This window comes from Anas platyrhynchos, chromosome 11 (assembly GCF_047663525.1).
Source record: "Anas platyrhynchos isolate ZD024472 breed Pekin duck chromosome 11, IASCAAS_PekinDuck_T2T, whole genome shotgun sequence".
NCBI classification, from domain to species: domain Eukaryota; kingdom Metazoa; phylum Chordata; class Aves; order Anseriformes; family Anatidae; genus Anas; species Anas platyrhynchos.
Window position 1 is genome coordinate 22,230,804 of NC_092597.1, and position 13,233 is coordinate 22,244,036.

The 13,233-nt window shown below is 56.2% G+C and overlaps 2 protein-coding genes and 1 long non-coding RNA gene across 6 annotated transcripts; 2 read left to right on the top strand and 1 right to left on the bottom strand.

The window, feature by feature from the left end:
* Positions 1–7: 7 nt before the first annotated feature.
* Positions 8–6,023, top strand: RASL12 (RAS like family 12). Of its 4 annotated transcripts, none has more exons than XM_027465770.3 (6): positions 8–873; positions 1,606–1,838; positions 2,494–2,550; positions 3,880–3,953; positions 4,029–4,219; positions 4,798–6,023. In XM_027465770.3, exons 2-6 carry the CDS (start codon positions 1,730–1,732, stop codon positions 5,180–5,182), a joined length of 816 nt encoding a protein of 271 aa, XP_027321571.2. In that variant the 5' UTR covers positions 8–873; positions 1,606–1,729; the 3' UTR covers positions 5,183–6,023. The 4 variants fall into 4 exon arrangements, with proteins under 4 accessions (XP_027321571.2, XP_027321573.1, XP_071899342.1 ...); XM_027465772.3 differs by having other exon boundaries at positions 1,722–1,838; XM_072043241.1 differs by lacking the exon at positions 8–873 and adding an exon at positions 885–1,060 and having other exon boundaries at positions 1,722–1,838.
* SLC51B (SLC51 subunit beta) lies at positions 5,998–12,857 on the bottom strand. The gene is made up of 6 exons (XM_005025513.6): positions 12,716–12,857; positions 9,138–9,238; positions 8,444–8,821; positions 8,183–8,326; positions 7,447–7,537; positions 5,998–6,664 (listed from the first exon to the last, which is right to left on the bottom strand). Exons 2-6 carry the CDS (start codon positions 9,175–9,177, stop codon positions 6,445–6,447), a joined length of 873 nt encoding a protein of 290 aa, XP_005025570.3. The 5' UTR covers positions 9,178–9,238; positions 12,716–12,857; the 3' UTR covers positions 5,998–6,444.
* On the top strand, positions 11,541–13,233 carry LOC119718037 (uncharacterized). The gene is made up of 3 exons (XR_005268645.2): positions 11,541–11,555; positions 12,676–12,906; positions 13,216–13,233. It is a non-coding gene; the product is annotated as an uncharacterized lncRNA (long non-coding RNA).

A 13,233-nucleotide genomic window follows, 5' to 3' on the forward strand; every position in this document is an offset into this window, starting at 1 on the left:
AAGAAAAAAAAAAAAAAAGAAGAAGAAGAAAAGTGTCCTTTGTGGCATGTTGCTCATCTGCGTGCTGTTCACAGCTTTTTCTGGTTAGAAATCCCGTTACGCATCCGCTGCGGGGTGCAGAGGAGGGCAGGCACCACCTGCAGCCCCTGATTACTTCAGAGCCATAATTTAAGGCAAGCAGCCTGCCCTGCCCCGAGGCATTTGGTCTCTTTATTCTGGCTGGTTTGGGTGTCCCAGCATGGAGCAGTGGGGTGCTGGGGGGTGGCAGTGCTGTGGCCCTACTGGGTTCCCCCCAAAGCCCCCACACAGGCAGAGGACAAAGCTCCGCAGCACCCCGGCAGCTGGCTGCTTTATGGCAACCTCTGCCAGAAGATCTTGAATGGCTTAAAAAAGAATAAAAATAATTTGGCTCTGATGCCTTGAAGTGTGCTCTGCCTGTGCCCAAAGGCGATTTGGGGCAGGGGGGTTGTTACCATCCCACCAAAATCAGTCCCTGGAGGGGTTTTGCTTCCCACAGGGGACTGACCCTGTCCATTCGTCCATCCCCCCTGGGACAGCAGCGATGCTTGCAGGGGCTTCCACGGTCACAAACTATTTTGGGAGGGTTTAAAAATATCCTCCGTGCGCTACCGGGCAATCATCCCAGCGGCGCAGAGCCCCGCATGGCCGCAGCAGCCCCCGCGCCCCCCAGGGTGACCCCAGCCCCTGCACGACCCCCCTGGGGGGCCGCATCCTGCCGGGTGGTGCCGGGCGCTGAGCCCCATCCCAAATGGCTGCGATTGCCATGACAACGCTGACTTCAGCTCCCTCCTCCTCCTCCTCCTCGCTTTTGGAGCCCGTTGGGCTGATGGCTCGGTGCGGTCAACAGCGGCGGTGAGTCCTCCCCTTGGGATCGTGTATTTTTGGGTGGAAAAAGGAGATTATTTTTTTTTTTTTCCCCCGCTGAGCTTGCCAGCAGCAGGCGGTGCCCGTGCCCGAACGCTTCTTGCAGGGAAGGAGCCGGGGAGGACGGCGGCTGTGCTGGCACCGCGCTCCCGTGCGCTGCGTCTGCCCGCGGGAGGTGCAATGAGTGCGCCGGCCTCAGCCTGGGTGCTGCAGGGCTCTGGGGGGGGGAGCCGGGCTCCGCTTTGGGCTTGTAGGGTCCCAGTGAGGTGCTGGGGAAGGGGACTTGTAAAAGTGGCCACCAGGTGCTGAGCTGGGGGGTCCCCATGGAGGCGATGCCAGCGATGGTTCCCCCGCCAAGCGCCACTGGGCACCAGTGGGGAGCCTGCTGTTGCTGGGGGTCTGTGGGGCTGCCCTCCCCGGGGCGTTGCACCAAGGGGACAGTCCTTGGGGCGGCTGGGGACGCGTGTCCAGCCCGGCCCCGGCGCGGCAGCTTGCCTTACAAGGAGTTTGGCTGGGGCGCGAGCGGTGGGAGCAGCGCTCGCCTCCGCCTGCCTCATTCATTGGGAGCGCGGGCGGCGCAGGGGCCGCTGCTCCCCCAGCCCCGCTGTGGCCTCCACGCACCCGGCGAGCCTCGGAGGCACAGGTGGGAGGCTGCTTTCCTCTCTTTCTCCGCGGGTAGAGGGTGGAAAAGGGGGTCCCTGTCTTGATTTTTGGCTCCAGGGGCTGAGGCTGGAGGCGAGCGCATCCCCTCGCCGGGTGGCGAGAGCGGCTGCGTCCCCGCTGCCCAGCGGGGAGGTGGGTGAGGGTCCCCACGTCCCCCCTGCTCTCTCCCGCAGGACCCAGGATGTCCTCGATGTTCGGCAAGCCCCGGGCTGGAGCCGAGCGGCCACCCCAGAGCCCCCTCGCCGAGTGCAACGTGGCCATCCTGGGGTGCCGAGGGGCCGGCAAGTCAGGTGAGAGCGGGCACCCACGCGCCCCCCGGGCTGCCCAACGCTGCCCTGGGCTTTTCGGCACCCTTGGGTGCCCACCCAGCTTCAGCTCCCAGCACCCTGCTGTCCCAGCTCCTGCCCCATAGCAGCATCCCTGCCCCGATGCTGTGCACCAGCCCCGAGAATTTTTTATTTTTATTTTTTTTCTCATGTTTGGGGGAGGAAAAAGTTTCTCTGCAATCTTCCCCGAGCGGGTCAAAGTCTTTTGGGTCAGGCCCACGGCCGTGGCTGGGTTCGTTTGCTTTGCATGCAATGCCTGTGGGTTTTTTTTTTAGGGTTATTTGTGGACGTTTAGGGTAGCAGCAGCATCTCTGCTTGTGCAGATCGGGGCCAGCAGGCGGGGGCTGAGCAGGTCCTGCTGGGGAGGACTGCGTGGGTCCCCGAGCATTGGAGCCCAGAAACCCTCCCCGTGCCCCACCAGTGGTGTGAAAACCTCCCAAAATAACCCAGAATGGCTTTATTATTTATTATCCACGAGGCTCTTCTGGGAAAGGCGGGCAGGATTTGGGGAGAAGAGGTGCATTTTGGCTGGAAAGGGGGGGTGACAGAGTGGGGGCACACGGGGCGCTGCTTTGAGGGGTGACCTTGCTGTCCTCACCCAGCCCTTCCCATCCCGCAGCCCTGACGGTGAAGTTTCTGACCAAGAGGTTCATCAGCGAGTATGATCCCAACCTGGGTAAGGCACCATCTCTGGGGTTCTCTCCTCTCCCTGTTTTTTTTCCCTGCATGTCCCCGCTGTGCTCCGGCAGAGCACCCTTCCCACGTTTCCCATGAATATGGCATTTAAGGAGAAAAAAAAAATAAATTAAAGACATGAAAAGCAAAAGAAGGGCTGGATTTGACCCAAACCACCCTGTAAAAACAGCGGTGAAAGCGGTGCTCGCCCCATGGGCACATCCCACAGGGAACATCAGCTCCTTGCATCTCCGTGCCAGAGGCAAAACCCAATTTTGGGGGTGTTTTGGGAGTACCCGTGCCTCCTGCTCTCTCTTTGGGGTGTTTTGCAGGAGAAGGGGACGTGTAGGATCTGGTGTCCCCGGGGGCTGTGCTGTGCAGCGAGTGGGTCTGGGCATTTTTTTCCGCTCCGTTTGAGTAATTAATAACTATTTTCCTAGGCCTGCCTCCAGTGCGCAGTGAAGAACTGTAAATGATTTATCAGGGACATTAGGGAGATATGGACCCCATCCAGGAACCAGCTCCAGCCCCTCATAACTCTTAGGAAAGAAGGAAAAATCCTTTATTCAGATCTTGTTTGTGGTTTCGTGGTGGTTCTGCCGTCTTGCTGTGGCAAAACCTTCCCAAAACACATCCCCTAAGACCCAGCTGGGAGAGGGCAGCTTCCAGCTGGGGCACCCCACGGGAGCCCCGCTGTTCCTAAAGCCCTGCACCCATTTCTAAAGAAAGGAGCTGCTCCTTTTGCCTGATTTCTCAGAAGCCAGCTCCGTGGCAAGCCCCCAGCAGGTTTTATCTCTCTGGGTCCTATTTAGATAAGGGCTGAGCCAGGGCGCAGCCACGGTGGCTGTGCCGGGGTCCCTCCTGTCTCCGTAGGAGCCCACAGAGGGGACAGGGGGTGATCAGCCCACCACAGATTTTGGGGAAATCTCATGGGGGTGAACCCTGGAGGGAGCTGAGGGCGTTAGGGAGGGTTTGGCTGCTGTGGCTCGGAGGGGTGAGGATGCTGTTAGGGTGAGGCTGGAGGGGGACCCAATTTCCAGCAAACGAGGGCACGAGGTGCTGAGCTGTTTCAGTCCTAAAGAGCAAAAATAAATCAATCCCATCTTACTTTTTGCATGCAGTAGGAGAAAGCTGCCCCCTACCAGGTTTGCCGAGCAGCATCGCCGCTGCACCCACCTCCGGCCACCCCAAATAACGCCCGTGTAGGAAGGAGCGAGGCGAGAGGACGCTCCTCACCAGGAGCTTTGCCGGCCACATCCCACCCAGCCAGGGGCTTTGCTGGGTGTTGGGGAACATCCATCCCATCCTCACGGCCCCATTTCCCTTGCAGAGGACACCTACACCTCGGAGGAGCTGGTGGACCAGCAGCCCGTGCTGCTGAAGGTGATGGACACCGCCGACCAGGTGAGGGGCCGGGCGGCTCTCCCCGTGCCTCCAGCTGCACGGGGCCGGCTCTCACCCCGCTCCTCTCGCCCCCAGGACGGTCCCGGGAACTGCGAGCGCTACCTGTGCTGGGCCAACGCCTTCCTGGTGGTCTACAGCATCGACGACAGGGAGAGCTTCGAGGGCTGCCGCCGCTACCTCGATGTCCTCGCCCGGCACGCGCGGGGCTGCCAGCACGAGAGCCCCGTGCTCCTGCTGGGCAACAAGCTGGACATGGAGCAGTACAGGTACCCACAGCCCCTCTTATCCCGCTGGGGAATTGCTCACGGATCCCTCCCATGTGGGTGAAAAGCTCAGATTTGAGGGTTTGGGATTTTTTTTTTTTTTTTGTGGTTATTTCCACCCGCGTTGGCATTTGTCGCATCCTCGTGCGTATCCGGGGCGGGCTCTGCCGCCCACGGGGGGATGCGCTGGCACGGAGCCCACCCCTGCTTTTGGTGGGATGTTTTTTCAGCTGTGTCATGAGGCAGCGTCAGCATGCTTTGGGCTTCGAGCTCCAGCTCCTTGCGGGCTGTTTGTGCTGATCTGGGACACTCTGAGCTCAACTTGAGCCCTCGACTCAAACTTCCTGATTTAGCCATGCCCAAAAGGTCCCGCTCTTGGGTCCTGCTCTGTCCCCTTTCCACGGGGATGTGCTGGTCCTGCTATCACCCCCAGCCCCCTTTATCCTCCCTTGGCACACCTTTTTGTCCCCTGCTTGCCCCAAGACACGGGGACTTGCCCCTCTCCCCTTCCCGCACCATCACACCACCAGGACGTGCGCCCCGAGCGAGGCTGCGCCCATCGTCCCCCGTCCCCTCCGCAGGCAGGTGACCAAAGCCGAAGGCACGTCGCTGGCCAGCAAGTTCGGGTGCCTTTTCTACGAGGTGTCGGCGTGCCAGGACTTCGCGGCGGTGCAGCACGTCTTCCACGAGGCAGTGCGGGAGGTGCGGCGCGAGGCGGAGCGCAGCCAGCCCCTCCGGCCCCTCTTCATCGCCGAGGAGCGGCCCTGCCTGCACGTGGCCACCCCGGCCACCTTGGCCACCCGGCAAGGGCTGGCCAGCTGCACCCTCAACACCCTCTCCACCGTCAACTACAAGGAGATCCCCTCGGTGGCCCAAGCCAAGCTGGTCACCGTCAAGTCCTCGCGGGCTCAGAGCAAGAGGAAAGCGCCCACGCTCACCTTGCTGAAAGGCTTCAAGATATTTTAAGGCGCAAAGGAGTGGTGAGAGATCCCCGTCCCCCGGCTCTGCGAGGGGCTGGGAGCATCGGGAGCGGGGACCTTGTCCCGTAGACACGCGCACAGCCCTGCCTGGGCGATGAATCTGCGGATTTGGGCACCTCCCGGGGCCGGGAAGCATCGCTGGGAGGGCGAGGGCTGACCCCGGGGCCGTGCGCTGGATGGAGTCCGTCAGGCAGAGGTGGGGAGCCCAGGAAGGGGGATGGAATCCCCAGGCACAGAGGAGCCCATGTCCTTCACCTGACAGGTCCCCTCGCCGAGCAATAAGAGGAATTTCTTTTTTAACCTGAACGGGAAAGTGGCAGATAACGTTACAGCCGACCAAAGGTCTCAGGTGTCCTAAAATTGATTCCCATGCATTGAAATAACTCGTACCAAAATCGCTTCTTTTTTTAACCAACTTTTATACGACAGTGTTCCTTTTCAAAGGCTTTGCACGGAGAGATGCTTCACCGACCAGGACGCGTTCCTAAAAGCTTTTTGTTTAAAGGACTGGTGTGATGGACTTCCCAAATGTCTTAAATTATTTCGTGGCCTCTGCATGCGCCCTGTGAGGGGCGCGAAGACAATCCTAACACAGCACCATGCGCCGTGACCAGGCTCTGCCTGTGCCCAGGCCAAGGGCTGTGTGTTGGAGCTCATCTGCTGCACCAGGACAAATGTTCTGCTTCTCCCTGGAGTTGCACGGATCTGCAGAGTGAAACACCCCCCTGGACATTTGTACATATATACATAATATATATACGACCTTAGCGACGTAGAGAGAGATTCGATAGGGGATTTCGATCAACTTTGGCAAATATTTTAATAAAGATGACTTTTTGAAAAGAGCAAACCCTCCTCTGCTTCGGTGTCGGTGTTTTCCTGAGGGCTTGTTCCCCAGCTGACCGTGGCGAGCCCACAGCCCTTGGTGCCTCAGCCCCCAGCCCCTGGTGCCAGCGCAGGCGGGCGGCATCTGGGCGAGGGGGCGACGCTGGCGGGAGGGAAGCCTGGAGGCAGCTGAGAGCAGCGGGTAAAGAGCACCCAGACGGAGCTAAAACGGGGGAGGCACGGCTCTGAGAGTCCAGAGCCACTTCTGCTGGTGCAGCTCTGCTGCTTCCCTTTTTTTTTTCTTTTTTTCTTTTTTTCCCCCTCCCCAGGCTAAACTGCATTGTTAAATTTCCCCATCTTCAGTGTGAATCGAGACATTTTGATGCGTTCCTTTGAGGATAAATGCTTGGCCCCCAGCCGCTGTTACATGGCATCCTCTGAGCTCTCCTTGTACAGCGTGGTGACCGTCCCGTCCTTCCACTGAACCAGCACCTCCCCTGCCCTCTCCTCCTGCAGCGCCGGCTCCCGCGGCTGCGGGCTGCCCGGGCTGTACTCCTGCACCGGTATCAGGGCCTGCTTGGCTTCCAGCTCGGCTTGCTGGGCAGCTTGCACTGCTTCTTTGTACATGTGGATCTTCCTCTTCCTGCAGGGAAAGCGTGAGAAGAAGATAAGGGGAGAAGCAGCGAGCTCGGCCCACATTTGGGGCACGTGCCCGAGGTGCTGTCACATCCATCCCTTTGTGTGTTTGGCCCTGGGAAGGCGTTAGCTGCTTAGGGGAAGCGCTGCCAGCCACGCTGTGTCACCGAAGTGCTCTGAAGTGTCTGAGTACACACAGCCCCAGTGTTTACACTTGGAGAGCACAGCGCACCACTTAAAGCAAGGCAGTGACACCCAGCAAGCCGTCGTTAAAACAAGAGGATGGCCGGGCAGACCTGCAGCATCTCTTTTAGGCTTATCTCAGGGTGAAAGCTCGGCCCCTCGTGTGTTTTCTCGCTGCAGAAGGCAGCGAGTTACTCCTCAGCTGCAGGGCTGCTGTGCTGCAGGATGGCCCAGGGAAGCACTGTGGGATCGCAGATGGCTGGGGAGTTCTGCTTCAGTCCTGCGTGCCCCTATATTTATGGGAGGGCACCCCAAATACACATATTTTGTGGCGTTTTCCTCCCAAAACCTCTCTTGGGCTGGCCAGTGCTTTTGCACATGCTTTACTGGTGGGGATCCATGGCACAGAGAAGTGAAGGTGCTTGTTCTGAGTGGCACACGAGGAGAGCAGGAAGGCAGGGAAGGTTTTACGGTGAAGCAGGGGTCAAAGGAAGTTTGTCTTTGCTCTTTTCTCCATCCCTCAGTGCTTGTTCCTGCCCAGCCAACCCCCATGTCATCTGTTTGAGGTCCTTAGTGCACCACCACACCCGAATTTTCCTCACTCACCTGTTTCGTGTAATGTTAATGCCCAGGAGGACAAGACCCAAAATCGTGGCCACGAAGGAAAGCGCGAGGACGGAGTAATTCCACGATGATGCTGGGGGAAGCACAGAGAGGCAGCGTTAGCATGCACAGAGCAGGGGTCTGCAGAGCCCAGCCAGGTGCTTTCCAAGCTAATTAATCTGCCTCACGTGGGTTTTCCACTTTTGAAAGCTGTGAGAGGCTGTGCCCGAGGGTGGGAGCAAGGCCGAGAGGTGCAGCACCCCACCACGAGCACTGCTCTAAAAAACCCTCCTCTCTGCAGCCTTTCTCACCACTGCCACGCTCAGGAAGGTGGATTTTGCCCCAGAATATGGGATGTGCAGCGCGGATGGCAGCAGATGCTCTGTCCTTGAGTTTTGTGGCTTTGAAGTTGACCCTCGGGGCGCTGACCCGCTCGTATTGATCTCCTCCCGTCACCCTGCCAAAATCACTGGTGATCTACGACCTTTGCTCTTTTGGCAGCACATGCCTGCAAAGAAGCTGAAGCCCTCTCTGGGAGAAGACCCTACCACAGCAAAGCCCCAGGCCTGACTTCACCCATGGCCTGCTTCTCTGGGAGGTGAGGCCGAGGGTTTATACACCTGGGGTAAAAAACCTCCTCGGATAATTCCCTCAGGCACCTCTGCTAGGCAGGAGGGTTCCCGGCCAAGGGCTGTGCATTTCTGTTCGGACTCAGCCCAGGAATATCTGCAGGACTTACGGTCTTCTGTGCGGAAGAACCACAGCAGATTGTTCAGCTCTTCTGGATCCATGCCCGCCACCAGGGTGGAGTTGTATGCTGTGTGGTCGTACACCTGCGTGCTGGTGAGGGCTGCGTAGAAGTAGCTGTCTTGCACCGCCCTGGCTGTGGAGGAGAAGAACAGAGAGATACAGAGGTCTTTCACTGCAATGAAAGACGCTGACTGTGCCCTCCCACCTTCCCTGGCACGTGCACCACCGGGACCTGGTGGGCAGCACTCACCTGCTTTCTCCTTGCAGATGTTCCCCTCCGTGACACCTTGCTGCCACTGAGCCTTGAGGCCTCTCACATTATCGAGGCTAACTCCTTTCCTGCTCGCCACCAGGTAGCTCTGGCTGCTGCCCAGAGGGGAGAGCAATGAGTTGGAGCAGTCCCAGCCCGTGGAAGCTGTGTTGTCACAGGGGCTTGTCTGCACCCCGCTGTCCCCCAGCACAGAGAGGCAGCTCTGTGTGCCCTGATTCTTCAAGGAATCACCCTGCCAAGACCACTGCTGCAAATCTGAGTCTGGGTCACAGTCCTCCAGCTGTAAACTCTCGTCCATCAGGCTGGCTTGTAAACACAGCTTGATTTTGGCATTCTTCATCAGAAAAGCTTCCGTGTCTGCAAAGAAACCAGAACGTGAGCGTGGCCACCCTGTCACAACACGAGTGTGTCACCTCCGTGACCATCAGGTGTCTCCCCTGGTGTCAAAGAGGTTGCAATACTGCTGTGAGCAAAGGCTTAGGGTGCAGCTTTCCCCATGGTCAGGCTGCTGCTGACTCTCACGTGTGTGCCTCCAGCTCCTGTGAGCCTGCCCTGCACACAACGCCGTGTCGTGGCCCCTGCTGAGCTCAGAGTGGGTGAGAAATCTGTGAAGAGGCTCAGCCTTGGCACGCGTCGCTGCCTTCACCCACACCGCTGTCCTCTGAGCCTTTACCTTGCAGCAGGAAAAAGGGGATTATCCAGAGTATCTTCATATTTGTACGTGCAGCTCGGATGGATCACGGCTTCACCAGTGTTCGTTCAGTGTGCGGATGCCTGGGAAAGAGAGAGGTGAGAGGGGAGGAACAACCTCGCAGTACCTTCCTGTAGCTCCCCCTGTGCAGTGCCACGGGTTTTATCAGTGGGAGCCCTGACGTTATCGTGCAGAGGGAGTGGAGAGAGTGAGCCAGCACGTTCCTTTTCTGGTGTCTACAGATGAGACAAGAGTACAACTAGAAGGGACAATCTTCTAAACAACCCTGTGCTCGTGCTGATGCCCCTCCCTGCTCCAGCTTTGTATTCAGACAGGGGACCTGATGTCCCTGTACAGCTGGGCCATCTCTTTCCTTCTGCAGATGTGAGTTTTTGCTGCCAGGATGGGGTGCAGACACAGGCAGAGGCTCTGGGACCCACTGGGGTCTGGCACAGGGGGGGTCTGGCACAGGGCTGGGGTGGGACCCCTCGCCTGGGTGCCCCTGTACAGGTGGGAGCTTGGTGCTAGAGCCAGCCCCTCCCCAAATAACCTGGCTCCTTCCTCGTTCCCCTGCCATGATCCCAGAGAAAACGCGTTTTGTGGGCAGTGATGATCTGCTGACGGCCCCGGGGATGGCAGAACAAGGGTGTGGAGACGAGGAAGCAGAGGGCTCAGCTCCAAGAGGAGGACTAGCCAGCTTGCCGTTGAGGCAAAGGTATCTCCCATCCCTCAGGGAAGCAGAAAGCTCCTCCTTGACCTTTAGTCCCTCATTTGTCAATGGCATCAGTCCAGCTTTTATAGCTGCTTGTCCAACTCAATTCCTCAGCCTCCTTTGGAAGGACCTGAGCAGAGCAGAGGGCTTCCCAGCCCCCCTGGCCCCGTCCCCCCAGCACTGCCCTCCCAGTGCATGACACAGGCAAGGCCAACTGAGCTCGGGCAGTTACGTCCACGTTGCCCCTAAAAGAACAGCTTGGGCGTAGGCATTTTGGCACCTGAACCCCAATATGTGGCCGCCCAGCTGGTGGTCCCCGAGCCGAGCTACTTGTGGGTGGAAGAGGCTTGAGCACAGGCTCTCAGCAGGGGCTAGCACTGATGACTGGGTGTTCCCTGGAGGAATAATGACTGCCAAGGGAAGGAATGGGCTCAGGGACAAGGAAAATCGTCCACTGCGAGTTACCTCGTGACCGTGAGGTTGGACCTACCCAGCCCACTGCTCAGCCACCAGAGAGCAGAGCTGCTGTCACTGCTCGCTGGCCTCATCTGAACCGTCACCTGCTCGTAGGTGAACAACACGCCGGCCCCACAGGCGATTAATTATTATATGAAGACCAAGAGCTGTGTGACTGCCTGACACTCACAACTTTCATTCTCACTCGTATGGCCCCGCACTGCCTAAAACTGTTCCCTGGAAATCGCTCGCGAGCATGTTCCGCGGCGCCAGGCGTGTCAATAACACTCCTGCTGACTCCTCAGCCAAGCGTTCGTCCTATCGGTTATAGACCTAATGATTGCCACTATTTCCACCCCCCCTTCTCAATGTCTTCACAATTCAAAGTTCACTTTTTATAGCCAACCAGGCATGCAGGCTTGCTGCCTCCTGCCAGAAAGCTGCCTGTTAGCGATGCTTGGAGGACAGGGCTCTGAAATATCTCACGTGCCCCCCTTTGGTTCCGTATTTCAGAAAATATGAATAAAGCTGCTCCCCGCAGCTAGGTACGCCAATTACCTTGCAGTCCAGGTAAGCTTTAGCTATTGACATGGATCACTCCACAGCAAGGAGGAAATAAAGTGCTGATGCCAATGAAACCAACTTCCAAGTCTGCTACACCCTAATAAGAAGTGCCACTTGAACGTGTAAAGTCTTCCCGTGCAAGGCTTCTGTCTAATCATTTGCTCGAGCAAGAACATTTGACATGCAGGTTGCTCGTTTTCTCCTGAGGTGTTTCACAACCTGCAGGCTACCTCCTGGTATCTGCGCTGCCGCTGTCGTGCACAGCAGGGACACACGGGAGGACTGCTAAAAGCAGCCCCTCAGGAAAAATACAGTGGCAGAACAGATACCCATCTCGTATTAATAGGAAATATAGGAAAAAGCCTTTATAGGAATCCTGGTTTTGTAAGGATCTTTGACACCCACATTGAGCTGACCAAACGACTTTGGAGGTTTCATTCCCCAAAGTGCTCCCAGGTCGGTGTGCCTACCCCAGCGGAGAGCTCGCTCCGGTCCTCCACGTGTGGCTGACCCAGGTTCTCCAGTAGGGACCAGGTAACAGTGAGTCTCACAAGGCTGGGCACCCACTGGAGAGTCTGGATCTTTTAAGGTCATCTCCTCCTGCCTTCCTGAAGAGCTGCTCTGATTTCCATATCCCAGCTTGGGTGAGCACTGCTCCAGGACACAAGGTAAGAGGGTGATGCCTTCGCCACTGTTGCCCTGCCCATGTCTCAGCAGGCACTCTGGCCTCTGCTGGATGGGGCAAACCCAAAGATTCTGGCCTTAGACAACTCTAAGCTATGGGATTTGGTCTCTCAGCCTCAGCCCTGTGAAGACAGAGGGTGCTTCCCAGCTTGGGTACAGCATGGAGAAGTCAAAGAAGAGAAAGTTCATGCATTATAAGCACATATGGGAGGTGGAAGGAACAAACAGGCCAGTAGCTCTCAAGAAAGCATTTTGCCCATGCTATTTTGAGTTTATATTCATTCCTAAACATTGTCATCCTTTTTTTTTTCTCTTTTTTTTTTCTTTTTTTCAAATGGGATGTTGACATGCAAGCTGCAGCTCTATGCTGCATGTATTTCATAAATGGAGTTACTCGCCACAGCCATCCCAAATCCTCCTGTTCAAAACCAGGATCTGTGGAATTTGGTGGCATCCTACGATGCCTCAAGAAAATATAGAAGAATGGCAAGAGACTGCTTCTTACTACTAAGATGGAAAAAAAAAAATCTGGAAAGATGATGAAGCACAGCCTCTGGTAGGATGACAATGTCCTGCTGGTCCTGTACTCATTACACTTTATGCTTACGGTGTCCCAGTCTTTGTAAATTAGTGTCCTCTTGCCCTCCAGGCTGTCTCTCTGATAATTATCTTAACTGACTGTGTTAGAATGTGCCAGTTACTCCAAATACTCTATCCAACTGGGACGCCCTGTCTTTGGGATTCACACAGGACAGTGTCACACCGTGGAGACACAGATGGACAGGTTCGTGTATGTAAAGGTACATTGAGGGCTGAGTTCACTTAAAGAACATACTAAAAATGCTTAGCATTTAAAATATTGAAACAAGAAAGCGGACAGAAGTATTTTTCAACCTTTGTAAACCCCAAAGTTAAAAGCAAATCTAAGTTATATTAGGTATTTCCAGGCTGTTTATATGCAGGAGTTATCCCAGCCTGCTTCTCCCTTCCCATTCATTCTCTTCTTAAACATGTCATGCAGCCTTGACTTAAAATTTTGAGGAGCTGAGCTTCCTAACCAAAAGAAACGAACCCATTAACAGTAGCTATAAATTAACCCACCAGCTAGCGCACCGGGAATGTCAGCTAATCCCAGCTAACTCACCAGAAACACGCAGTTCCCAGGAGAGGGGCAGCTACATTTCTTCTGCGAGCCCTGCCGTCTGAAGACGTCTGCCCCGAGCACCCGTCAGCGCCTTCCTACGGTGACCAAGGCTGCCCGTCCTCCTCCTCTCCGAGTGCTCCGGGCTGTGATTCACTCTGCTCCTGAGTCATGCGTGAAGGCTAGTCCAACAGGTGAGGTTTGCTCCGGTCCCTGAAAAAAAAACACACCTCTTTAGTGGGTCCATTTACAGCACGGGGTGAACGACCTTTTCCCAAAGAATGAACCGTAGGAAACTTGCAGTTTATTTGCTCAAGCTATTGGCATTATCAGTATTAAAAGAGCACGCCGAGTAAAATGGCGCTGTAATAAGTTACCCCAGGGGTTAAAATAAGGGATACGGTTCGTTCTGCCTGGCTCCGTCCTCACTGCATAAAGGAAATGTGTCCTGATAAGCAGGCAATCGCCTTTTTTTTTTTTTTTTTTTTTTTTTTTTTTTAAAGCGAATGGTCATTCTAAGG